At 42.8% G+C, this 27404-nt stretch overlaps 2 protein-coding genes across 3 annotated transcripts in view; one reads left to right on the top strand and one right to left on the bottom strand.

The window, feature by feature from the left end:
- raly (RALY heterogeneous nuclear ribonucleoprotein) overlaps positions 1–6176 on the top strand; it is a 50980-nt gene extending 44804 nt beyond the window's left edge. For both annotated transcript variants that reach the window (XM_037448161.2, XM_037448160.2), the window contains exons 6-9: positions 1681–1800; positions 3598–3797; positions 3965–4009; positions 5262–6176. In XM_037448161.2, the coding sequence (XP_037304058.2) occupies positions 1681–1800; positions 3598–3797; positions 3965–4006 (362 nt within the window). In that variant the 3' untranslated portion in view covers positions 4007–4009; positions 5262–6176. The remainder of the gene's footprint in view (positions 1–1680; positions 1801–3597; positions 3798–3964; positions 4010–5261) is intronic.
- A 4368-nt stretch (positions 6177–10544) lies between these two features.
- On the bottom strand, positions 10545–22899 carry asip1 (agouti signaling protein 1). The gene is made up of 4 exons (XM_037491080.2): positions 22781–22899; positions 13653–13824; positions 13241–13284; positions 10545–12957 (listed from the first exon to the last, which is right to left on the bottom strand). The coding sequence occupies exons 2-4, from the start codon at positions 13816–13818 to the stop codon at positions 12793–12795; spliced, it is 375 nt and encodes a 124-aa protein (XP_037346977.2). The 5' UTR covers positions 13819–13824; positions 22781–22899; the 3' UTR covers positions 10545–12792.
- Positions 22900–27404: the final 4505 nt, after the last annotated feature.

Raw genomic sequence — 27404 nt, 5'->3', positions numbered from 1 at the left:
ACAGCTGCTCCACACCTTCTAGAAGGCACTAGTGGCTCCGTGTGTTTAATCTGGACCACCTAAGGATCGAACATATGTATGTGTTATTGTGTAAGGGTTGCGTGTGTGTGTGTGTGTGTGTGTGTGTGTGTGTGTGTGTGTGTGTGTGTGTGTGTGTGTGTGTCGGATTCCTCTCAGAACGATTCTGAGGGGTAATTTCTATCGACAAAGCAAAGAGAAACTCGCTTGAGAGAGATGAAAGCGATTGAAAAGAGAAAAAGAGGGATGATGGATGACAGGAATGCAACAAAGGCCGATGCTGGGAAAGAAGAGGAGACAGAAGAAGTGATGAAATGAAAGGTGACAGGACGAGACAGGGAGAAGGACAAGGAGACGAGGTCAGTTAGGGGGAGGGGAGTAAGGGAACATAAAGATGAGAGACAGGAAGTAAAGTGAAACAGATGAGAGGCGAAGGAGACGCAGATTTGAAAGACGTGAGTGCGGATTGAGCAACAACAACCCCACGCAGTTTGGCAAAATTCAGGAGTAGTTTGGTTCAATGTAGTGAAACGCAAACATCCAGCAGATGTTGGCCACTAATGTACTCATCACTCGGTCGCTCTCTCCCTCTGAAGCCTCTTCTTTCACAGACGTCGGTTTTTCTTTTCTTAAATTGCAGTACAAACAAAATATGTTAAAAAAATAATAATAATATGGATGCGTTATACAGTTTCTAGTAAATAAACGAAACATACAATATATGTTATTTAAACCCTGTTTTGTATGTTTCCAATGTCTCACATAGATTGTCCGAAATGCAAGACCTTGTATAAAATATCTAAATTGTAAATCTATATCTATAATAAAGTTTTTTTTTAGAAGACACAGGAAGGGAGAACTCTTGAGGCCTATAAATAAATAGGACAAACAGCAATCCCTCATCAGGTACAAAGTAAGAGTTGCCAACTCTCCCGCAATGGACCACGGTATATCAAATGTAGAACATAAAAACCAGCTACCTTCATTTTGATCAAAGAGTATGTTCCAAAAGGATCTCTGATACAAACAGATGGACAGGTTTTCTCAAACTGGCCTCCATCACCTCCACCTGGGGATCTGAGTCATGTTGACGGGACTCCCGAACAAATACCTGTGGCTCCCAGATGAATAATGACGGACCTTCGTTTCTGTCATCTGGAGGTTTCTTTCCGCTCGCACACGAGTCGAACGGGACCTCGTTCCACCAGAGACGAGGCCCACGGATCCCCGACAACGTCCCTCTTTGGAGGCGCGTCTCTCTTCTTTCTTCCCCCCCCCCCCCCCGCGGCTTTCCGCTCGGTTGGGGTCGAGACTCGGGACGTTTTGTCGTTGATCTTCATTCAAACGGCAGCGAATCCCATTCGGCCTGTTTCCGTGGAAATCCCCCCCCGGTGGCGGAGCTCCGATCCATTAGTCACACTCGAGTGTAAGAAGAACGTCGTTTCTGGATCCCAGCGCTGAGCCCTCGCCAGATCCAAAATAATAATGTTTGAAAGACTCCCAACTTTTACGAGACAACGGCATGCTCTGCGGATGATCAGCAGGCGCTAACGTCTCCCTCTCTGTCTGTCTATGTCTCTCCACCCCTCACCTTGTCTCTGTGTCTCTCTCCACCCCCCCCCCTCCCCCCTTTGTCTCTCTGTCTCTCTGTCTCTCAACCAGCGGTGAAAGGTCCAGAGCTTCAGGCGATCAAGTGCGAGTTGACTCAGATTAAAGCCAACATCGAAGCTCTGCTGGGCAGACTGGAGCAGATCACAGAAGACACACACATCACCTCCTCAGGTGACACACACACTCACACACTCACACACTCACACACTCACACACACACAAACACACAAACACACACACTCACACACACACACACACACACACTCACACACTCACAAATGGAACAATCATAGTGGGAATGATGGGAATAGAATGTCGATAAAGTCGTTGTGACGATGATCACATTACATTCTGATGAAATGATTACAGTCAGGTTTTTCTTTTTTCAGGATGTTAGTATTTAACAATGTTGAAGCTGCACGGCGCAGTCGAATAAAGAAGCGAAAACGTCATTATTATGCTCTATTCACACAGATATACACACAAATATTCAGATGTAAGATTTTTTTTAAAGTAGCCTAGAGGATCACGAGGTTTGCGAAGGAACTTCAGTCGCCATGTTGGACTGAGGAAAACTTATAGTATTGTTTTTACTTGCTCATATTTTGTGTTTTATCAATTTAGAGTTTTGGCAAAATAATTTTTTTGTAGTCGTTTTGTTATGTAAAACATGAAATACCGCTTCTGACTCGACTAGAAAGAGGACTCTCCTGCTGATGAATAACTATATAAATATGAATACACAACTTCATCTAGATGGTCCTGATGTAGTTTGAAAGTCTTCATAAATAAAGATGTCTTATGTAACAGACGTTCTTGAATATTTGATGCGGTATTTCAGAGTTAGAGCAGGCCTTCATTTCAGTTCACTTCCTTGTTCTCAAGTCTCTGGGAGCCACGTGTGCTTCTCAGCTTCCTGGAGACCAAAAATGGAATTGTCACATCAAGAGAAATAAGCAGGAAAGAACATGAAATATTACTCTCCTCATTGATGTTGCTCTCTGCGCCGTCTTCTGAAGACGAACGTGGCTTATTTGATGTTTCAATGAAAAGGTCACTGAGGACATCTAATTTTTTCAGTTCAACCTGTGACGAAATACCTGCTAAAATAAAGTAATTCTGGCAATGGAAAAATGTTGAAGAAAAAAAATAAAGGCCATGGTATAAATAAAATAGAAATAGAGAGCAGAACAGCTCGTGAATAATTCAATGGGAATAACATCAAGCTGAGTAGCACAGAACGGGGGAAAATCCTTTTCTTTATTCAGCTTGTGCTTAAAAATCATAAATCAGCTGTACGATGTAATAATACGAGTCTTATCAAACGTGACGTTGTGTACTTGTGGTTTCACACTCAAACGTTGGTCGCCTCGTGGAAGTGACTTCACAGACACACATAAAATAAAAGAGCAACATTTTATTTTGAAATAGAATAATAGACTACTGCAGACGGCCTTTGCACTTTTTAATGTGTTACCTTTTTAATGTTTACATCCATCCACATAATGTGTCATTCCGTGGACAAAAGTGGATCTTTTAACATTCTTGTTACACTTTTCTTCATGGTACTAATTACTAATAAACGTGATAAATGATCCATAATAAATAATCAGGTAACTTGGCTGGTGCATGAATATCAATGACTGCAGAAATGCAAAATGTTTCTCAGTCTTGTAAAAACATTATTGTAAGTTTAAAGCTTATTTTAAACTTATTTTGGATTTGATCTTAATGACCTAATTTGTCTTTAATACTTCATTTTGTCTTCGGGGTTTTCATTTAAAACACATGAAACCATTTACAGAAAAAGGACAAACTGATTTATTCTTTATGCATTGCTGTTCTAACTTGGTCACACACACACACACACACACACACACTGTTTTCACACGTGTGCAGATCCAGTTACGCTTCTAACATTTGTGTGTTTGTAACCGTGTGTGTGTGTGTGCGTGTGTGTTGATGCAGAGCTGAGGAAGGCAGGCGAGGTTAAAGGCGAGGAGGTGTGGCAGGAAGCGGAGGAATCACGCTCAGAGCTGGAGGACGAGGAGGAGGAGCTCCGGCACAACAGTGAAGCTGAAGACGAGGAGGAGGAAGAGGAAGAGGAGGAGGAGGAGGAGGAGGAGGAGGGAGAGCACACGCTGGACGACACCCATGACCACATGACGGTGTGTGTATGTGTGTGTGTGTGTGTTATAGACACATCGAGGCCTCCTCAACATCTTCTTGTCCAGTAGAACAGAACAAGTTCAATCAACTCAGTCAACAAACTACATTCGTCCCTCAAAGGACAAAAGTTTGTATGTGTTTTCTGACTTTGGTTTTTGCTCAACAGAACCGTCGCATATCATCAGAGGAGGAGCCCACTGCGCCATGAGAGGTAAGTGTGATGGTCCTTCTTCCCCCCCCAGCTGCTGTCTCACTTCCCCCATCCTACGCTTCCTCTTCACACGTCTAACCACCTGTATCTAGTTTTAGGTACAAATCTGTGACAAACAAACACTTCCAGGAGGCAAAGATACAATCTGAATATGTCAAACATGTCGAAGGGGTCCCTGTGGCTCGAATTTCTCATTTCCAAAGTAAATATTTTGAAACAAGTCCTTCTCTATCCGCAGATTAAACGCAAAAGGAGAGTAAAATGTCAGTCAGAATGGAACAGTTTGAAAAAAAAACAAAGAAACATGTGGAACTGCTTGAAGGGAAATGGTCATTTATCTGGGCTTAAGTGAAAAGGTTATGAATATAACACACAAACACACACACAAAATCCACAGCAAAAGTCAGCATCTCTGACCCCCCCATACCTCCCTCTACTAGTAGACTGCAGGTCTAGTTTTAAGGGAAGTTGTGTGTTGTGTTTGCTTTTAAAGTGTCACAAATAAGTTTAAATTCAGCCTCAGGAGGAAGTTGTTAGAAAAACAACTCTTTCACTAAGAATTTATGGCTGTTCTTCTATTTCATTTTCTAAGGCTAAATTATTGTTTGGACCTGACAGAAGTAGTTTTGTAGCCTTTATTTGTTCTGGTTTGATTCACAGCAAGAGAACCGTTCACTTATTTGGAAACATAATTGATTTATATCCTCCTCGTCTTCTCCGTCATGTTGAAGATTACTCAGATGAATTAATCCTAACCCTAATTTAACATCTTATGTTTTGGAGACTACCAGCCAAAAGTTTAAAACTTTTATTTTTTTATATTTATTTATTTATTTTATTATTTATTTACAGGTGTCTGGTATGAATAAAATGTTTATCATTTTGTCACAAATAAACAGCGTTGTTCTACCCTTCAGTAACTTGTGGAAAACCATGTGAGGTTAAAATAACAATAGAGAGCCGATGTTTCTTCATGTTTCATTTTTACGAGGTTGTTTGTCTTCGATTCGTTCTCCTCCTGAATCTAGTTGAACGTGTCAGTCCAGTGTGCCTCACTCATTACGTCCCTACCTGACTAAAGTCATACGTTACACCGGGTTTTCTATTAACAGCAAATCGTTCTTCTTGTGAATGTATTTCATTTCTTGATATTAAATTTGACCAATAAATCAAGACGTGTCCTAATGTTTCACTTGGATTTTATTATGTTTCTCCACGTCTGTTGTTAACGATTCGTCCCTCTGTGTTTCAGGTTGGAGAGAAGACAGACTGAAGGAGAGAGAGAGAGAGAGAGAGAGAGAGAGAGCGTGTGTAATGAACAGAACTGGATAACACAAAAGGAGGCCAATCAAACAACGGGGAGCCTGACACACACACACACACACACACACACACACAGTAGTGAGACAGGCTTTGACACATTGTCAAGAGCCACAGGAAAATACTAAAACAGCAGGGTGCTGTCAGAGCGCACCAATAACTGATGAGTTACACAGTAACACACACACACACACACACAGACAGAGAAAACACGGTGACGGACTCAACGCTTAGTCAGAGCCGCGGGGAGATAGTAAAACAGCAGGGCGCTGTCAGAATGTCTTACTGCAACAAGTTGTGCGCACACACACACACACACAGGCGTCAGGGAGGGCTGGAGCTCATCAGAACGTCCTCGTCCCTAAACCTTGTGTGTCTACACAGCAGGGTGTGCAATGTTCAGATTATTGTTCTGATCCCATTGATGGTCATGGATTGACGGGTTCATGTGAGCTTCATCCTGAGGAGTCGGCCGTGTGTTCAGTAGACCCCGATGCGGCAGAACATCACATCTGGTTCAGTTTTATCTGACTTTACTTCTCCCTCCAAAATAAGACGTGCAGTGGAATTTGCTTAAAGGTGTAGTCTCTCTCTCTCTCTCTCTTTCTCTTCTTACTTCTCTTCCTCCAATCCCCCTGTTTCTTCTCCTCCACCTTTTCCCTGTCTCTTTTGCCGGATGTTCCTGTTTGATTTCTACTTGCTGATGTTAAATAGGCTTTGCTGTTATTTCTAATGACTTGTGTATACTGTGTCATGAAAGTGATGATGCTGACTTCTCTGTCTGCACTGAGGGAGCCAGAGGCCTTTCCAACACATGTAAATAATACAAATAAAAGGCTGGAACTTTCGGGATTGCAGACCAGGAACTGAAATATCTGAGTTTTCAATCTTTTTCATTTTCGAGCTTTGGAAAATACCTTCTCACATCTTGTCTCACCTCTTATTGATCCTCACAGCGACAGGAATGCAATTCTTTTACTCAAAAGACCAGCGTAGAGACCGATTGTTATCAAAACCATATTTCAAATGTTTCTTTTGTAAGGCAGACGAACAGCTCCTGTGTCCTGCACGAATGTTGGCCGTTTGATTGACAGGTCCAGCTCACCTCTCCCTTGAAATGCCGGGACCATCTGGCTGTTTATGCTCCGTCAGTTAACCTGAGCGTCTTTGACCCGGCTGGGTTTACATTGGAGTTAATTGAAAGCAGGATGCAAAGGTGTAGCACATGCAGAGGAGAGGGTTGGGGGGGGGGGCACAAGCTGGGAAGAATGTCGGTAAAAATGCCAGGTATTTTTTCCGATGGGCAGATCCAGTAAATGAAGCGAGTCACGAGATGAAGGGGGGGGGTCTGACCACATCAATACACCAGCCGTTCGTAGATGTCTTCTGCTGCAGCTCTTTCTGCCGCTGTGGTGACGACTCACATCCGTCCACCGTCTTTGGGGGGATTTTTCTCGCCTGAAGGCCAGCTTCACGAAGGTTTTGCGCGGCGAAGCAGTTCTAGGTGTAGATTGCTAAATCTACGTTACAATTCCGTGATTCAAGGAGAAATAATAAAAAAAGAAACTCTGATCTTGCTCTAGTTACGTTATAACCACACCTTTGGCAACACTTTTCACTGCCTCCCTGTTTCAAAGGGCCAGGCTGGATCAGTAGTGCCAATTGGACGAACAGCTTCCGGAAGAAATCAGACAGGACAGCTCCTCTTCCTCTGAAGAACAATTTGCCGTACGATAAAACTTAAGAATAACATTTAAAAGATAACGGTATTTTGTCACGGGTTACTGTTGACGAACCACAAAAAAAGCTTTAGTTCAACATGCCACAGAGTGTGTTGGAAGGGGAATGAACACAAGACTCCCCCCCCAACCGACCCGGGCGGGGATGGAGATCAGTTTTGACATTCTGTCGTCTGCATGTTGATACGTGTTAGCAGCAGAGAGGATATGGTTAGCTTCTGGGGGGGGTGGGGGCTGGAGCCAATCCCAGCTAACACGGGGCGAGAGGCGGGGTGCATCCTGGATGGACAGGTCGCCAGCCAATCATCGACTTCTGAAGCTCATCCCGTCCGTTTCCAAATCTTAACACCACACCAGAATCAAAACTACAACCACCCTGAATTTTCCTTCTCAAAACTCCCTTCTGGGCGCTTTTTATGCATGCTAGCTTTCAACAATCTACTTGAACCCTCAAACTCTGCACCTTTAAACGCTTACGTTTTTGGACTGATTCAAGTTTCCACAAAAATGTAGTTTTCTCTGAGCTTTTCAGACATTCCTCTTGTGAATTTGAAGATTTGCAATACCTGAAATCAAGGCTTTGTGCTTTAACCTTCATACCCTTACATACTTTGCCTGTTAGATCCCAGTGTGTGAGAGTTAAGTGCTACAGAAGATTATTTGCAGCTGTTTGTTGATGCATTGGCTTTCAGAAAGTACTTCAAATGGGTGACAAAATCTGGAGAACCTGTTCACACTTAATAGCTTGCAAAATGTACCCAGGCTGATTGGCCTCAGAGAAAAAAAACTTGTCATCTTTGAGCTTCTTTAGTTTTTTCACCATTGGCTTGCTTATTAAACCAGAATGTAATAAAGAAACAGATATACAAGGGTGTGAAACATCATATTGTTAGTGTGTCGTTGTACCTGTGTGGGATACTTCCTGCAGAAGTCTGCATGGCTTTTCTGCCTCTGCGTTTGCTTGTTGTCAGAACTGATTTCAGATGGTGCAGGTTTCTGTGTGATACCTGGCCCCTAAAATAACCACGTTTTCACTGCACTGCGTACAGGGAGAAGACTCTGCGTGGTCCTGCATCGTGACTGAAATGTCCGTAGTTGAGGTGCAATAACTCATCCGCTAATTGTGTGCTACCTCTCAACAGCCTCTGGGAACTACTGCCGGATACAACGGGATGGTCTGGAAAGGCTGTTCCCGCCAAACAAATCCAAACATGTGCCCCAGTTCAAACAATGAGGTTTATGTTTCCCAAAACTGCCATTGGAATCAATTGTATTCACATTGTGATTTGTTTGAACAGGCAAAGCTATTTAAGGCCAATCAGTGCATCTATTCCCTGGAAAGGTAGACATTAAATGGGAGCTTTTATGTTGTTTTTTTCTGAATCTTTTGGTTGTTCAGGTGTTCCTATTCCGTAAGTCAGTATGATACAACCTTAATTCCCCAAACTTATTTACTGAGTGTGTGAGAGTGTCTCTCAGAAAGTGCTTCAAATCACGATCTGAGCTGGTACCCTCGACACCTGTATGCACTTAACCACTGATCCTCTGTTTGTTCTTCTGACCCTACTCAGAGAGATTGCTTTTCAAAAATCTTTCCTTTGTATGTTATCTTTGCTTGAAACTGACAAACGTGTGGATGTTCTAACTTGAAAATAATTTGTATCTTGTGTGTTAATCCCTGGCTTTTATTTCATTTTACTACTTGCTGCTGGCTGTCTGGTAACAACAAAACCTAGATGTGCCAATTCACCAGATAATTAAGTCTGTAAAAAAAACTAAAAAAACACGGTCTGCCAAACCAGATCCAGGGTTGGATAAAGACTAACCAGGAGCTGCAGAGTATTAAAAGACTTTATCCTTTATTTTTGCAAACAAGCAAATTCCACGAACTCAAAAGATGGGGCGGAGGGATAAAAAGAGGAAGCCAAGCTAATGTTGTCTTCAGGTGTCTTGTCACGTTGTCAACAAGGGTCGAGGTGCTTCAAAAACGATCCCCAAAGTGCAATAACAAAATAATGACAACTAAATGGTTATTTTTAATACCTGCACCAGTTGAAAGAAAAACATTAGCTAGCAAGATGTTAGCAAGATGTTAGCAAGATGTTAGCAAGAGGTTAGCTAGTTAGAACCTTCATTGTCTCCTGTGAGGAAAGAAATAAACACATCAAAAGTAACATGTATTATTGACACATTGATTGACATTGATTGCCTATTGATTATTTGATTTTACTCGTTGGTAGGGAGTGATGGGAATCTGCCCGGAGTGAACGACGTCAGACGAGAAGAACACTTAACAGGTTGTTTCGACAGAAAAATGCTTCACCAAATGCAACAAAAATGACTTAGTGACAGCTGTAAGGGCGTTGAGGTGAAGTCCAGTGCTTCTGTAATAATAAACCTCGGGGCTCCTCTAACTGTGCGAACACATTTCATAAAAATTAAGCCTATCTGTACAATGAGGCCCTTGAGAGACTTTTTATGTGCACTGGCAGTAAGGGTTTCCCCACCTGCAAAATAACACTAGCAGGTTTTTTCAATATGTACTCCCTTTACCCTGGAGAAACAATGTAAGTGCTCCTGATACAGACCCAGCCGGCGGCCAGCTCTATTTTTTATGCATGCTGCCTAAGACGTGTGGTCACCCAATTGACATTGGTCCCAGCTGCCGAGGGGATTGTTCCGAGGATTCTGATGGGCGACGCATCTGGTCCAGTTCTCCCATCCGGGGATGAAACTCATCAGCGTAATTGTTACCATGTGGGTTCGATACGGACAGAGTCTACACTCTATTACGATAGAGATGACAAAAAAATCAAGACATCAGACTCACAACACCCTGTTATTTTTTACGTATCGTTTTTCTGCCACACTCTTCAAACACATTGAGCACCAACCTCAACAATGGGCAAAAATACAGACAATATTTGTCCATTATTACAAAAAATGCCACATAGATGCAAAGTGCCACAGCTTCAGGTATACAATATATGGATTGATAGATGGTGTGCCTTACTTGCAGCAACCACTGAGATTAAGAAGGCGGAGGTCAATTCAGTTTACAACGTGCCATAACCAGCCTGTGCATTATTTCTTTTGCAACCTTTGAGTGAAACCTGGGAAGAGATGTAAAGCTTTTGACTCTCTGCAAACCAGACTTTTTGACTCTTTGTCACTTGACTAACTCGCCCTTTGAACAAGTCAAAACACAACTCCCCGACGTTCACTTGAAGGCATCGCCACCGCTGGCTCGTGACATGGATTCCCAAACTCCCTCTGGAATTCTCCATTTTACTTCAGGCCTTAGACCTCCAAGACCTTCCTTTTTACTCCTCCTGTCGAGAGGCTGCTTTTATTACTGCTCTGGAGGAACAGATGTTCAGAATTGAGTGAAGGTAGTTTTAATATGACTCCATGGGGGATAATAATCTGGTGTGAGATTTGAAAACTTTGTATTAATCTTTAAAGGACCCATCGTGTGCGCATTTTTTCCACAAGTTGATATGTTTCCTTGGGGTCTTGTCTGTAACATACTTTGGTCAAAATACCACAAGGATCACAGCGCTCCACACAGTGACCTGTTTTGAGTGCCTGTTTGCGCAACATTCCGCAACATTACCTTAAAAAATGTCATTTCCATTTCGCTCTTGTGTCTTTTGAGGCTGGGACAGTAAGTGCAGATCAGTGCAGCCGAACAGGTTTGCAAAAACGAAGTGAACGAACAAATTCGCAGTCACTCAGGTGAGACATTTCTGACGTACATGAACCATGACAAAACAGGAGTTGTTTTGTTTCAGAGTTTTGGGGTCGGTAGACATGCCAGATACCCAAAATAACGTGTAGACGCACTAAAATAGCAGCTGCACAAATAGAGGGGCACATACCACAAATTAACCCTTTTTTAGACTTCTCCGATGGTTCCCTTAAAAAACTGTCTCTGTGCTGCTCTTTATCTGAGTTGGGTAAGTTAACCAGATGTGCATTTTTGCAAACTGATCCATTTAGCCTCTGAAGTATACAATAAACTGCCTAGAAAGCATAAATGTCCCATTTTTAGTGTCTCACCATGCAGGGTGGACTCATTACTGATCCCTGAGGGCCTCTAACCCCCACAACATGCCGATTAGTGAGAGCCACAGTTGTGGTGGGTATTTACCACTAATAGGAGTCAACAGAAAACAGATTCTTCAAATGGAGGCACCTACTGTACGTCTTCACCAGCTCCTTGACGATCCTGTGTGGCATCCATAGGGTGTCATTTCCACCAAAAGTCATCTGACCATCATGAATATGCTCGCCTCACCATTGGCAATATGCTCACAACGTCAGTATTTGCTGGATTGGGAAAACATGTGGACCTTTTTTTTCAACACAACATATTTTGACTTTTCCTCCGAAACATTTTTCGACCTAAAATTTTTCACTTTTTTGCCAAGTTGTTTTTTTCTGCCCAACATGTTTGGACTTTTTTCTCAAAACATGTTTTCACTTAATTCTTTTTTTTTCCCATAATTTTTTTTGACCAAAAATATTTTAACTTGTTTTTCAAAACCTTTTTTTGTACTTTTCATCATCCCTCAATATTAATCTCTGAAAAGAATGTGATGCATGTGTTTATCGTAATGTAGTAATTACTGGAATTCACAGCCAGAGAAAATGTGTTTGTCTGTTGTGTTCACAAACGGACACTGATTCAAAACCAAAGGAAGATGAGATGAGAATTGAAGGCACTGATTAAAGAAGAAAACCTCAAACTGTCTTCACCCCGGGCTGTGTCTCTTTATTATCATTCAGCCAATCCTTCTTGTTCTTCCATGGAACTGACAGTACGGAAGTCGGATCTTTTCTCTCAGGCAAGGTGGTATTATTTGAATATCTTCTTCCTCTTAGCCACAGAGCTCCTTTTTTGTCCCCAAATTTTTTTTATTTATTTATTCAAACACACTACATCACTTGGTTATTCCATTCGTTACCTGGATTACCGAGGGGCGTAACCATGCTTTAGACATTGGGGGGGGGGGGGGGAGTCCAAATGAATACCCTACCCTATAATTCTTTTTAGTTAAGTGCATTGACTACAATTCTATATTTATATATGAAAATTCACACATCTAGAACATAGTTTCGAGGGCCATTTGAATTCACATCCAAAGGAATCAAAGGAGAACATATATTTTATATATTCTGTTATATATTGAGGGGACACAACCCCCCCCCCCCCCCTTGCACAAATAATGATGCATTTATTGGCAATTGAAAGTAATTACTTCCTCCTCCTTATTCTTTTTTTTGAAGAAGCTTTCATCAGGAATCAATGCCCTTGAGACCCAGAGATATTAATAATCCCTCTGCTCTAATAAAAAAACCCACTGTTGTTTAAATACAAAGTACACCAACTTTATTCTTGAAGGCTTTTTATAATATGTGTTATTGTGTATTTGTGTATTTCTATGTCAAAATGAAGCAATACATAAAAATGTTAGAGCAAATATTGAATAAAGTTGTGCTAAAAGCTCAGTGTGAGTGTCATTGCAGTCGCATAAGCAGCAGTCCCACGCCCTGAAGCTCGCTGTGGAACGGTCCTCGGTAATAAAGTGCTTTCATGCATAGGATGTCCAAGTTACAAACACGGGCCAGAAGCGAGGCCCCCTCGAACGCGGTGAAGCGCGAGTTCACTGCGGAAGCTGAAAGCCGGGTCCCGCCGCGGGTCCCGCCGCAGCTCGCCGCTCAACAGCGAGGGTTCCCCATTCGACAGAAACAGACAGTTCTGAAGAGTCGACATTGGCAGAAAGCGCAGAAATCACAGCACACGTTGTTCTGCGATTTACAGCTTCCCATCAAAGGAATGCAGTCAGCGTGAGGAGGAGGCCGCTTCTTCACACCGAATGAGTTCTGAAAGAGAGCGCAGGACAATGGATGTGGTCGTTCTGTTGGAACCGCAGGCAAAGATAATAATAATAATAATATTAACCAAGCCGTGGGACGATGGAGAATGTATGATTACATGATGGTCTTTGCTTAAATGTCCACTAAATAGCTTTTTATTCAGTCATGATGAGGACCATGAGATGCAGTTGAACAAAAGCCAGGTGCACGTCACAGTTTGAGATTATTTTGTTACACCAGGAAAACAGTTCAAAAGAAGTTCAATAGAAGTTGTCATCACACACATTACCTTTTTTTGTTTCTTATTTTTCTTCCTCACTGACTTTGGCAGTTCTGTAGGAAAACATGTGAAGAAAATAATACTTCTAGAAGTTTTTGCAGCAGAAACAATTGAGTCATCAGCATATGGGTGAAAAAAAATGATGGAAATCTTTCACTCATTGAATTTAAAAAATGCACGACGTAACCCATTCATCTGTGAGTTCTCTGTATGTGAGTTTTACAAATGTGTTTCTCTAGTTGCGTTATTTATTGTTGGAGAAAGTTTAGTTATTCAAAGTTCAAGTTATTCAAAGAACAACTGCTTATTTAAACCGACAAAAACCAGCTTGACACACAGCCTCGAAACCTTTGTGTCTCAATCATTCAATCTGGAAGGTGATTCAACAAATTGAGTGAAAATTCTTCAATTGCCCACTTACCTACAATCACAACAGGGGGCGGGCCTCTGTGGAGGCTTTGAGACAGAGCGTTAGTTATAACGACGCGATTGGTGGAGAGATTCTCATCCGGGATCATGATGGCTGAGGCGAGCAGGTAGTCGGCCGTGACCAGCGCAACGCAGCCGAGCAGCGTCAAGGCGTGCATCGTGCTCTGGACCAAAAGAAACAACAACGGATTCTTAGCAGCAAGTGCTGTTTGGGGCAGGTAAAAGCTTGAGGACGTGACACGCCATTAAGCCGCAGAAGCTCGCGTAGCTGTTTCAAAAGTAATTCACCAACAAAGCAACAATGACATAACACAATCATGTAAACACAAGCAAAATCGTGCTTTATTGAATTAATTCTTGTTTGTCACATCGTGTTATCCTTTTGACACGCGCTACTGCGTTAGCCTTCGTGCTACTAGTTAGCCTTCGTGCTACTAGTTAGCTTGCATGCTTATGAAAAAAGGTCAGATCAGGACTTCACTGCCAGGACATTTGTCATATTTTTCCTTTCATTCATTCATTTATTTATTGTATGTGTTTAATTTGATCTGTTGTTTAAAAGGATTGAGGTTTTTTTTATATTGGTTGGTAGTGCTGCAAAGGCTCATTTTTTCGATGGTCACCGTACAACTGCATTGTGTTCTCAACTCAAATTATACTGAAGAGTCAGTTTGTATCACTATCTGAATATAAGGTTTGGTTAAGTAAAATAAAAAGAGCTTTTGTTCAGAAATATCTCACTTGTTTTTGAAAATGCCTCATTAGCCTTCTGATAACGTGCGGAGCCGAAGCCGTTTGTTGCGTTTATTCCAGGGAGATAATCGGGAAAACTGTGAGTCACGTCGTTGGTTTGGACTTTCTGACGCAGGTTTCTGACCTCTGCTCATTGTCGAATTGCACCAACGTGTTTTGGCAACTGCAGAAACCCACTTGATGAAAGCCAGGTGGTGTTTGTTGAAGCGGGAACGCGTCCCCCGCTGCCAATCTGACACCGCGGGGGTCGGTTCTGCTCTAACAATGCGGTCATGTTGGGTATAAATGTATCCCTTTCAGGCCACACAGGGGGGTTGTGGGGGGGGCGCAAACCCCTGGTGGCCAACGCCCCCCCCCCACTTTGTACAAATTATCCCAAGCTGTTGAAAATCGGCACCTGTTGCATGGACGCGAATGAAAGGTATCGACATGCAAAGAACATCCTTCATTATTTATTCTCCGTGAGTTTGAGCTGGAAACAGGGCCCTCGTTTATGAAAAGGTGTGTAGGATCTACACTAAATGTTTGCACACGCAAGGGATCTGATTGAGGCAAAAAATATTCTGATTTCTTAAACTCCTTCCAAGGAGCAATTTCCTTTTTACCAATCCAATACCAACCTGTAAATGTGCTCAGTTATTTAATTACTCGTGTTTCCTCGTAGCATCGTCATTATGACCGATGATGAAGATATGGTGTCACCCTGTAGAAGTCACTGTCATTATTTCCAGACTTTTCTAACTCACGCAAAAAATTGTGTAATGATCCAACATTTAGTTTATACACTAGTTTGTATCTGCGCTGTGTCTACGCAACACAAATGTCCTTAATGTTCACGCGTGAGGGTCAGAGGTTCCAGACACATCTTCCTGTCAAGTGTGTTTTTATAGATCACGGCGTTTTGCACACGTTTTGTGTGTACGCAGCGATTATAAAATGTGACCCGATGCTCTCCTCTCTGTTTGTTTTCGCCCTGTTAAACACCAGCAATTTTCCTCTTGACATTTATTGTGATTTTCTGTAAGTGCTTAACTTCATTCAGAGTTCAGTTGTTAAATCTCGTCTCTTGTTTACTCTTTTCCTCACAGCCGGTTGTTGTTGACAATGTATTTAATGCATTTTGGTCCCTGGCCTGTTGGCTGCAATCGTTGTTTTTCGTTAGTCTTAAATAACAGGAGGATCAAATAATATGAACACCTCCCCTGAAAGGGGTTATAAGTCATTTCAGGGCAAATTGTTTGAATTACTGTTTTGCTAAAAATGAGACTGTGCTCATTCGAACTGCACTAATACAGGTTTCTTATTAGCTCTCTAATCAAAATCCTCCAGTTTGCCATAAATTTGTATATTCTTGAGTGTGCTTTGTGAAAACAACTACAAACAACACTACACGGGGATGTTGTGTCCTCAGATGATCCCTCAGGAAAGGGACCTTAGGAAAAAGGTCAGAATGTCATTCTAGTTTTCTCACAAATTGGCTCCTTTATTTTTTCACTGCAACTATCGAAAGTAAGATTCCATCATACTTCTTCATAAAATTGGTTCACTAATTTAAACATAATTCTGGTAAATCTGTTTTTTATTTTTTTATCAGATCATGCTACAAACATCTCTGATGATGAATGAGGAAGATGTTCCTTTAAAACCCTCTCAATCCGCACTACAAGTTGCCCTGCTCCGTTCTAGGCGTCGACCTCCACGACCCGAACGCAAAGCCACAAAAATGTCGGACGCACAAAGAAAAGCAAACATGGCGAGGTGAGACGAGGACAAAGCTCGCACCAGAACGCTGGTAAATGCGGCTTTCTTTTTTTTTGGCACCAGTAGCCGCTGGGGAGGGATGGGCTGGAGGAGGACGGGGCCCCGACCCGGAACGTTGAGGGGCGACGCGTTCGATTCACTTCTCGGCCCACGGCAGCGCTGCGATCTGTTTGGACGTCGCGTCTCGTTGTCCCCTGAGGAGCACGAAGTCAAACGAGCCTCTCTACACACGGCTGGGCTCTTAGTGCGGCGTGTTAGAAAAGGAGGTCTGTGAGCCTTTAGTGGGGGGGGGGAGCACAGATGCCGCAGGAACACTTTGCACATGTTAAACAGCACCTCCGAGCACCTCGGTGCGGCGTCTGGTTCCAGTTCCCGGATGGCTGTTTTTTCGGAGGATTTGGAAGCCACGCGTTAGTGCGTTGGTCCATTTCAAATGCGGCATGATGACAGGGGAAGTTGACAAAAGCACATGCAGATGTGAGGGGCCAAATGTGAAATGTACCCCAAATAACAGCAGAACTCAGTAAAAAAGCTCACGGCAATTACGACTTTGAGATTTCAACAGCCTTCAAACGACTGTATTCAAGTAGCAAGGAGGACCTGCTGCAGGCTGACAGAACGGCTTCCTTCGGGAAGCTGATCAAATTTGTGGCAAATTAAGAAATATTATTTATTTGTGGACACACACGCTGCGGATGAGGGGCGGGGCTTCCAGGATGCCGTCTGTATTTCTTTGTCACAATTCCTCAGATGTGCAGCACGATGTGAACGCGAGCTACGAGGAGCTACAACAGCTTACGGTAATTAGAGGGGCCCCCAGTGCTCGCTACGATTATTATCATTATCATTATGTTTGAAAGGCTCGACAGCATGCTTTATGTTATCATCTCGTCAATTTGACGAGTAATCAAATAGCTTTTGATGTTTATTTTGCTGAGCCTGGTAGTTTGTAAAGAACAGGCACATTCATCGTTATTGTAGATCGCTGCTAAATATTCTACCAAAGGAACAGTTAATAGTTTGGTTTACATAAAGCAAATAACATCTGACCAAACAGCATTGCGTACTTGAGCATAGCTGTATTTATATAGTGCGGCCCTGTCCTCAGCTTGTTGGGGGGCTTTTATTAAGGCCCAATGCCCCTGGAGGAGCGGAGAGTTACCACATCTGAACATTCAATAAAATGTGAAGCCGAGATGAGAAACTTTGAAAAAACGTCTGTACTCCACAGCCTTTGTAGAACTTTAAAGGTGACGTAAAGTCCTCCAGAGGATTCGAACCAAACAACCGATGCTCCAGAAATGCGTGAAAGTCGTCACCGAGACAGAAAAACGGCTCCCGTTGCTTCCTCCGCCAGTGGAGGAAATCTGAGGAAAATTAAAAATGTTCCGTCATCAGTCAAACGCGACGGACGTGAGGTGCTGAAAAGGACAGCTCCTCCCACGGCGCCTCACACACAGCGTGCATCACATTCATCCGTTCATCATGGGCATCGGACACACGTTGTTGGCGACAGTTTGATTCCGATTTTCATGAGATGATCACAATCAAGTCGGATATTTTTTTGTTCGTCTATTTACCTTTTAGAATTTTTTTTTTTTTATATTTCAATCTTGAAAATTAAAGATGTATTCAAATGAATCATTTGTTTTATTACATAATAATTTAAACCAATAGCAATAAATTTGATTGATTTGCAGATAATGTTATGAAAGACTAATCAATCAATTAAGATGCGATTGATCAAGAAAAAGTGCAGAGTATGACCGTAAAAAATCAAAAATGGCCATAAATGTATCTTCAAATGCTACTTCAGACATTGCTCCTCAATATCTCTCCACACACTGAGAGCATCGTGTTTTCTGTTAACGCACACAAACAGGAAACAGATTGTCAGTGTGAGCTCCACAGCACTAGTGTGTGAGCCTGAGTCTGCTAATGAGAGCTCTGCTCGCGCTACGTATTCAAACACCAGACCCACAAAACAAAATGCTTTGGGGAATATTTGCTATTCTAATTATTCCCCAAAGTCGTGTTCCGAGCTACACGTGGCGTCCCGCGAGCGGAGGGGAATGTGCCGTCGCTGTAAAGTCCAGCTGTGCTCAACGGGGCGCGCTGATTGGATCAGAGGCTCTTTGATTAGATTAAAGGGGAGGAAGTGGGCAAACGCCAAGTCGCAGCCATTTTCATTCATAGAGCGGATAGAAGAAACCACGAATGGCCTCAGGGCCCCGCACACGACACCACGCGAGCCCCCCGCCCCAACCCCCCGAACCCCCCCATTCCAGAGAGAGGAGAAGCCTCCCGAGCGGCAGGAGTCACGTGGATGAAGCGTTTGATCTGTAACACTCAAACAATTCATTGATCAGGAGGTGGATACACGAGTCATTTACATCAAAGACGCTCCAACTGCTTTTTTTTTCTGGATAGAATTTGACAAAACATCTGATTTATATTTAGTGCCAATCTAAGAACTCTCCTCTGTACTCACACACACACACACACACACACTCTTCTGGAGACACGATTCTAGGAAACCACGGTACAAATAAACACAGAGGGATCTGCTCCTCTGGCTCCACTTCCACACACAGGCCTGCGTAGGATATTATTGCCTTTTATTTTTTGATGGTTTCCAAGATCTGAAACAGCAGAAAAAACAGTCACCAATATTTCACCCATTTGCTCAGCTGTTCTAATTTTAACAACGGAAACGAGCAGCTGACAAACACAACTTGTTGTAAATCTGAAGATCAAAGCTCCAAAACGAAATCAGTCTTGAAAACAAGCCACGTTGACTTGGAATGTGTCCCCCACACTTCCTGGTTATATTTATCTTCAGTTATATAAACATACATGAAGACATTGTGATGACAGTAAATGAAGGAAAAAAAACCCAAAAAATCAAAAGACGCCCGAAAACCAAAACAACTGATCTCAAATATGCTCAAAGTAAATACATATATATGTATATATATATACATATATATATGTATTTATTTATTTATTTATTTTGGGCGGAAGCTCAAAGGCCGAAGACGCAAAAGAGTAAATAAAAGTCTACGGATGCTGTAGAAGAAAACGGCTCCTCAGACGGAAAAGAATGAGTTTTGTATTCAGTACTTTTATTCTTGCGTTGTAAACGTGGGCCATTTAGAATTTAACATACACTTTATTATCAAAGACATGTTTGGTTTTTAATTCAAGAGCTTTTATTTATATTCAATTTTCATTAGTAGCACGCTGTGTTTAATGAATATCTGCCACTATAAACCGTGTAATCTGAATTATTTGTCATGATAATGTAAGTTTTAATGCAAGACAGATTGGTTTTAATAATCTATGAATCCTTCCTTGTAAATATATATAAATCAATATATTAATACAAAATCTTCCTTCTCTCTTTTCCCAGATTTTTTCCTCCATGAGGGATCCTTCCGTCCTTAAAGTTCGGAGGATAAATCATTGCGTTTCTACCTAAAGATTCTCATCAGACATCTGGCACCCCCCCCCCCCCCCCCCCCCCCGCCTTTCATCTGCCAGGGCCTCTACGGAGAGACGTGAATTATGGTGATCGGATTCGTGGGAAAAAGGCCTTTCCTCCCGTGATCCCCACGGATGCAAAAGACTGAAAGAATATGTCTATTTTGGAATGAAAAACAAGTGGCACCGAAGATCTTAATCAGCGACTTTTTTGGACAATTTAAAACAGCATTACGTTGAGAAGATGTTCCTCACTTTCCAACTTCCACTAATTGAACAAAAGTCTTGCATTCAACGTTGTGTTTTCCTGCCACAAACTGAGTATAACGGGAATAATGAGCCATTTGTTTGTTTTATCGGGGAGAAGTAGCAGCTTCCCTTTAAGCATCCGCTCAGATGCTTTTTATCAATTATTATTTATCTAAAGATTAATAAATGCAGCCGCGCGAATAAGACGACACGCCAGGATGCACACACACACCGTGCACACACACACACCGTGCACACACACACCGTGCACACACACACACACACCGTGCACACACACACCATGCACAAACACATACCGTGCACACACACACACACCGTGCACACACACACCGTGCACAAACACACCATGCACAAACACACACCGTGCACAAACACACACCGTGCACACACACACACCGTGCACACACACACCGTGCACACACACACACACACACCGTGCACACACACACCATGCACAAACACATACCGTGCACACACACACACACCGTGCACAAACACACCATGCACACACACACACCGTGCACACACACACCATGCACAAACACACCGTGCACAAACACACACACACACACCGTGCACACACACACACCGTGCACACACACACCATGCAACGGGGCGGATTAAAGATTCCGTATCAGCTTTCGACATGTGCACAAAATTATTCCGAAAATATTGCTGTAACAATAACAAACGCTTGTGTTTAAGATATTTAATAACTTTTAACAACCTTCAAAAGAAGAATAAGAAGTGGATACAAGACGCACACACACACACACACACACGCAGTCGGGGAGCAGAGTCTTGTATTCAATGAACACTAAATAGCATTAATTCCAAATTATTACAAAAAGCCTGCTGAATGCATTCACCAACGCCACAGCGGTTCCTTACGTATAAAAGACTCACTTTAAATCATTTCTTATCCAGAAGAAGATAATAGAAAAAGAGAAGAATAAAACACACACAGATACAGACACACACACACGGACTAGAAATAATAATCATAATAAAACAGTAACCGTGTATTTCATGTGTCTGTCCCCGCGATGAGGAGGCAGCTTCTCTGCTACGGAGCTCCAAGGTGAGATCAGCCTCCTCCACCAAAATTATTATCTCACACGACCAGATGACCACTGTGTGTGTGTGTGTGTGTGTGTGTGTGTGTGTGTGTGTGTGTGTGTGTGTGTGTGTTTGAGCCTCACATCTGGAGTCGGTTGTTGAGGGGTCACTGGCAGATTATCTCCTGAGCTCCTTTTTGGAGGAAAATCCAAACTGCACCTCACCTGGATCGCAGCCAGCTAATCTCTGATGCTGCTTTTATTGTTACGTCGTTAGGGGCCCGAATAGCGCGTCGGCAGGGCGTCATGGGCCAGGGGTCAGGATCCGGGTCAGGTTCAAGGGTCAGGATCAGGGGTCAGGTTCAAGGGTCAGGATCAGGATCAGGGGTCAGGTTCAAGGGTGAGGATCAGGGGTCAGGTTCAAGGGTCAGGATCAGGGGTCAGGATCAGGGGTCAGGTTCAAGGGTGAGGATCAGGGGTCAGGTTCAAGGGTCAGGATCAGGGGTCAGGATCAGGGGTCATGTTCAAGTGTCAGGTTCAAGGGTCAGGATCAGGGGTCAGGATCAGGGGTCAGGTTCAAGTGTCAGGTTCAAGGGTCAGGATCAGGGGTCAGGATCAGGGGTCAGGTTCGAGTGTCAGGTTCAAGGGTCAGGATCAGGGGTCAGGATCAGGGGTCAGGTTCAAGGGTCAGGATCAGGGGTCAGGTTCAAGTGTCAGGTTCAAGTGTCAGGTTCAAGGGTCAGGATCAGGGGTCAGGATCAGGGGTCAGGTTCAAGGGTCAGGATCAGGGGTCAGGTTCAAGGGTCTTAAAGGGCATCTTAAAATAAGCCATTTTCTGAAATATATCACTATGATATTTATTTATCATTATTGATTCAAATGAGGATCATTCTTATGAATCAGAATTTCATGTTTTACATCAACATATTAGTGTTCAAATATTCTTCTTTAATTACAGACTACGACTATAAAAGGTTTTTTTATACATAAAACACTAAAAACGTAAATATTATTTATTACCTAATTAAAGTGAGATCTTACTAAAGCTTTCAGATGGATTACTGAGGCTTCTGTAATGTATTGTTCTTTTAAATGCAGCTAACAGGAATCATAGCGTCATTGTGTCAATGCACATTTATTATTTATTTCCACCCTTACATTTTTATTTTCACTTTTTTAACTTTGATAATTCAGGTCTTCAAGAGCACCAATTTTTGAAAAAGCGATTAATACAGAAACACTTTTATTGGATCTGAAACACATGAGATGAGGAAGAACTTTTCTTTTACTATTTCCACAACTTTCTATTGACTCATGCAGATTTTCTGTTAAACGTTGCAGCTCCTGAACAAACATGAATTAAACGTACTTTTTTGTTACAATGTTAAGGACTGAATTGAAAATAAATGAGTTTATGAGTGAATGTAATCAGTTGATGACACTTGTTTCATATGAAGTACAGAATTAAAGCTTAAAAGTCTTTTTAAATCTGAAACTTGTTCCTCTGGATGGAGAAAATCCGTATTATTGATTATTTATTGATCTCGTTGCCTTTAGACGGAGCCCCGACAGCTTTTACTCATTTCTCATTTGTCCCTCTTTTCTCTGACATCCGAGAAAAAGACAAGACGCCGATCATAAAACTGAAGAGTTGTTTCCCACACGGGCTGCGAGTGGTTGAAGCCCGGGACGAGGAGGAGGAGGAGGAGGAGGAGGACATGACCCGAGGACAAGAGAGGACACGAGACGAAGAGGCGAGACGAGGACGCGGGACGAGGACACGAGCGGGCCTTACCTGGGGTTCAGGGTGTCCGTCAGTCCGTCTCGCTGTCGGTCCGTCGCTTTCTGTCCTTTCTGCAAAGTGCTGCTCTCTCTTTTGTCCCCCCGCCCCCCCCGTCCCCTCCCGTCCCCCCACACTCTTCCTCACCCCTCTTTTCCTTGCGTGTTTAGCTTCTCTTCCCCTTTGGTCCAAGAGTAGCCGCTCTCCTTTTCTTTTTTCTGTCCTCTCTCCCGTTTCCAACCTTCACCTCTGTCTTTGCCCCGTCTTCACTTCCCGTCTCTCGCCGTCTCCATTGTCTCTGGTTGTGTCTCTCCGTCTCTCTCTCTCTCTCTCTCTCTCTCTCAAAGAGCTTCTCTTCCCTAAGTAGCACTACCTCGCCCTGCAGTTGACGATGAAGACTTACTGGGGGGGGGGAGGTTGTCCTGGAGGCGGGACCAGCACTGCGGCGGCGTGGGGGACGGAGAAGGTAAAAATGCAGAAGATGGACAGAAAAATATGAACCAGACCCTCTTGTGAAGGGTGTGTTCTGGGCGGCGTCACCTCCGGAGCCCACATCGCGGGCCGGCCTTCCGGATCGCTCCGCGCCTTTCCGTAGATTTGCGCCTACATTTCCCAGGATGCCGTTCCAGACACGCGACATGAGCTGTGTCCCGACTCCAGACAAGTCTTAACTGCGAGCAGGTGTTGCACGAGAGCTGTGATCCCACTGGAGAAAAGACGAGGTGCTGTAGCTGAACACACACAGCAGTCGGCGTTAGCTTAGCATTAGCACTGAGGAATTAGAATGTGGAGCCTAAGAATGAAAAGCTTTGAGGTTCCTCCTGTAACGGCGGCCGGCGAGGAACGTTTGGCGATGACATCGAATCCCATTCATTACAGACAGTGTCAACAAGACACCATCTTTCAAAATGAAATGAATTATTAATATGAATGAGCCCCATTTGCAGCCACGTTGAAGGAGATTAATGTATCGTTTGCATTGGTTGCCTCGAGTCTAAAAAAACGCACAAATCGTCCACAATCGACTGGCCCCGAGTCTGAAATGTGTGCCAGGAGGCACGCGCTCTGTCGGGATCAGGTCTGGCGGAGCTACAGATGAAAGGTCAAAGGTCAATCGCCGCACGACTGCATCGCTGATCGGAGTGAGCCAGATTACTGGTTCCTGTTAGTTCTTCAGGTCCCTCTGGGAACACAAAGGATTATTACTGCACTCACTGGCCAAATTATTTACTGTCTCCCCCCGAAGCGTCGCAGAATCTCATGGAGGGATTCAAAAAAAAAAAAAAAGAAGATGTTTGCAATGATTTGTGGCCTCGGGGAGGAGGGTAAGGAAAAGATTACTGTCATCACCAATCACACATGTGGGGCTTGTGATAATGAATTGAATTTAACTGTGTTGTGTGGATGTGATCTCCGAGGACTCAGGTTCCCTCTGATCTGTGACGTCACCGATCAGTCGCCTGCATTCGCCTAATTTAACCATGTGACTACGCACTTTTCATTCATGTTTGTTGTCCTGTAGTGAACAACCGTGCCGTGAAACCTTTTTGAGGGCTTTGATGTCCTCCCCCGGTTGTGAGTGATTTAATCTGCCTCTCGTTTTTCAAAGCCACCTCATCGTCTGAGATATATTCTGACTGAGGAAAAAAGGTTGAGACACACACACAGGAGCGTTATCCCGGTTTGACCTCTGACCTTCCTACCAATGCATCTTCTCTTGGATTGTAAAATTGGAGACCTGGAAGGTGACCTTTGCTCCGTAGATGGGAAGTCCACCGAAACAGCGTAATGGACTTCTGGCTGTCATTTTTACGATCACAATAACATTTTATGAGTAAACTGCTGCTGAAATGGGAGGCGCCGATCAATCGTTTTCATCTCAACAGTGGATCAAAGGACACAGTTTCTCCTCCAGCTTTGCTGAGTGTTTTACCTCGTTGTTTTAATCCTCTCCAGCCCCAGCAGCTAGCTGTGTCCAGCAGCTGTGATAAATGCCAAAAGGAGGCGAGCTACCGAGGGCTTTAATACGACGACTCGACCCATTAAGTGGGTTCTGATGTTGCTTTCCAGCTCTGATCTGACGTCGTCACGTCGGAGACACCAGGTGATGTTTTCTGCAGAGTCAACAGAAATCCGAGAGGAAATTTGCGAAAGGCAAGAGTTGTCAAATAATTAACGATCCCACTGGTCCCAGCAGCATATCCACCATACAAAGACCCCCATGTGCCACATAAACCGGAACCCGGAACTAAATAACACCATAAAATGCGGTATGATACATGAAAAAGTCTCAAAACCATATCTCAAAACTCAAGTCAGCTGCAGGAAGAAAATATGTTGAAATGATTGTGTGGATCACTCAGTGGACGAGGCTCCAGAGTCTCACCTTGAGATTATATTTTGGGGATTAACGGTTGCTGCAGTCTAAGGGGTATAACAGTTGCATAGCTATTAGGGTTTGGGCATAATGGGCTGAACAATGGGATGGAACTCAATATCTCTGGAAATATGACTGTGGTTGATTTAGGCCTTTCTTCACATCTGCTTGTTGCCTGAGCAAAGACAGAGTTATGCGTAGACATCCTGATCCTCGCCTTTAAAAAGACACAATCGGCATCGTGAATCCATTTTTCTACAAGGGCGACGAGAGGAAAGGTTGCTGTTAGAAATGCGTCTGCCGCTTCAGCACCTTGGACAGTTCCCCCGGTTCATCAATACGCATCAGAGCCGTCGTGTGGGCAATAGATTCGAGCTCGATCAATCCCCGATGCGGTCATTGAATCAATGCGAAAGTGACATTTTTGAAGGTAGTTTGCTTAAAATTGCATCTAAATTCTAATTTCAACATTGTTTATTGGCTAATAAATCTTCATCTGCTTCTCCGGGATTCTTAATTTTATTATAATTTTATTCTCTCCCAGTGCCAAAAGGTCAGAGTTGCATTTAGCGCAAGAAGCTATGAAGCTTTACAGCAACCTTCCAGGCCCACAGGTACTTGGATTGTATTCGAGCTCATGTCATCTTTCCAGACGCACCTGTCAGTCTGCCCTCCGTTGATGAACCGAAATGAGTTCCTTGTATGATGTGCTTTCAATCCGCATGTAAAGTGCATGTTGGACCAGCAGCACGCATTTCATGTCCGCTCTGCAACCACCGAGCCCTGTAGCCTCTGCACGACTTCATATCTCTCGCACATGAGCACATGTGGATCAGTTGCTGTGAGACAGTAGATATATATATTTTTTTTCTTGATACTGTCGAATTACTCACACAGCGTGTGTGTGTGTGTGTGTGTGTGTGTGTGTGTGTGTGTGTGTGTGTGTGTGTGTGTGTGTGTGTGTGTGTGTGTGTGTGTGTGTGCGTTTCTCATCACAACTATCGGGATCATTTTTGCGGACAGAGACATTCTCAGATGAAATGGTTTATGCTTTCTTGGAAGCCCAAACAGGATATGTATTTCATCTCCAACATTTTTACAACCTTCCCAGACGCTTGGCTGGACGTTAAGTTCATATTTCCATGAGCTGAAGCTGCTTCAAACGCTGATGAGTGAACTGGCACCAGTTGAAGCTGACTGAGCAGCAGCCAAACTCCCTTTACTGAGAGCTGACGCTCTAATTTCTGTGACTCGTGACTCGATTCTGAAAGGTTGCGACTCGAAGGTTGCGGCCCATACAAACAGCGCGAGGGGAGAGCATTACCGCCACCATTGCAGTAAACAAACTGGCGTTGGCTTTATCACAACAAGGCCTTAAGACCAAAGGTCTATTTGGGGAAGAGTCTCGCCTCGCTTGGGAGGCTTGTAAACTTGTGTGTGGATGGATAAAAGTATTTGCATAGTTTTCTAGTTATATTTTCTTTTGCAAAACATGTATAAACCTGATCAATTTTGACTTCATTTCCATCTCATTTTTCCATCTTTGAAGATATTTTTCAATATAATATATTTTTATTTATTATATAATAATAAATAGAAAATAATATATAATAAACGATTTGACTATATACTTATATTCTTAGATATTTTATAATCTTACATTTAATATATTTTAACTTTTTTTTCTATCACGATTTTTCCATCTAACATTTAACATGACTTTTTTTTCATAAAATATGTTGATTGTTTTCATTAAGACATTAAGACCATTCAGACAAAAACATTTTTTTTTTACATTTTTCTATATTTATATATATTTTTGTACGTTTATTAAACCTTTTTTTGCTCTCAAAACATTTTTTGACCTGACATATTCTAACTTTTTCTTCAAAACATTTTTCGATCCAATTGTTGTTTTTTACTTTTTCTTCCATGATATTTACTGACACAACTAATTACACTAACATAATTATGTTTGCGAGCGTGTTCCTAATTGAATTTGCGAATTGTTATAAATTAATAATGAATACACATTAAAGGGATCTTGCCTCCATTGCTCTAGTGGAGTCAAAAGGTTTACACTTAATTCACAGATTTTTTGTACTATTTTATGTATGCACAGGTATTTAAATAGCAGTGCTAACATGATCCGCTAGTATGTTCTTTACAAATGCGTCCTTCCAACCGGTTGGGATCATCCTCCATGACTTGGGTCGAGGAGCACACTTTAATTGTGTGTTTGTTGTGTAATTGTGTAATTAA

The sequence above is a fragment of the Pungitius pungitius genome, chromosome 8 (genome assembly GCF_949316345.1).
Source record: "Pungitius pungitius chromosome 8, fPunPun2.1, whole genome shotgun sequence".
Classification (NCBI taxonomy): Eukaryota; Metazoa; Chordata; class Actinopteri; order Perciformes; family Gasterosteidae; genus Pungitius; species Pungitius pungitius.
This window is presented reverse-complemented; position numbering and strand designations above follow the sequence as displayed.

Coding starts and splice junctions, on each gene's coding strand:
- asip1 (XM_037491080.2), bottom strand. CDS start 13,818: ATGCACGCCTTGACGCTGCTCGGCTGCGTTGCGCTGGTCACGGCCGAC. Junction 13,285..13,652: donor GCCCCCTGTTGTGATTGTAG/GTAAGTGGGCAA, acceptor GTTTTCCTACAG/AACTGCCAAAGTCAGTGAGG. Junction 12,958..13,240: donor AAAATAAGAAACAAAAAAAG/GTAATGTGTGTG, acceptor GCTCTCTTTCAG/AACTCATTCGGTGTGAAGAA.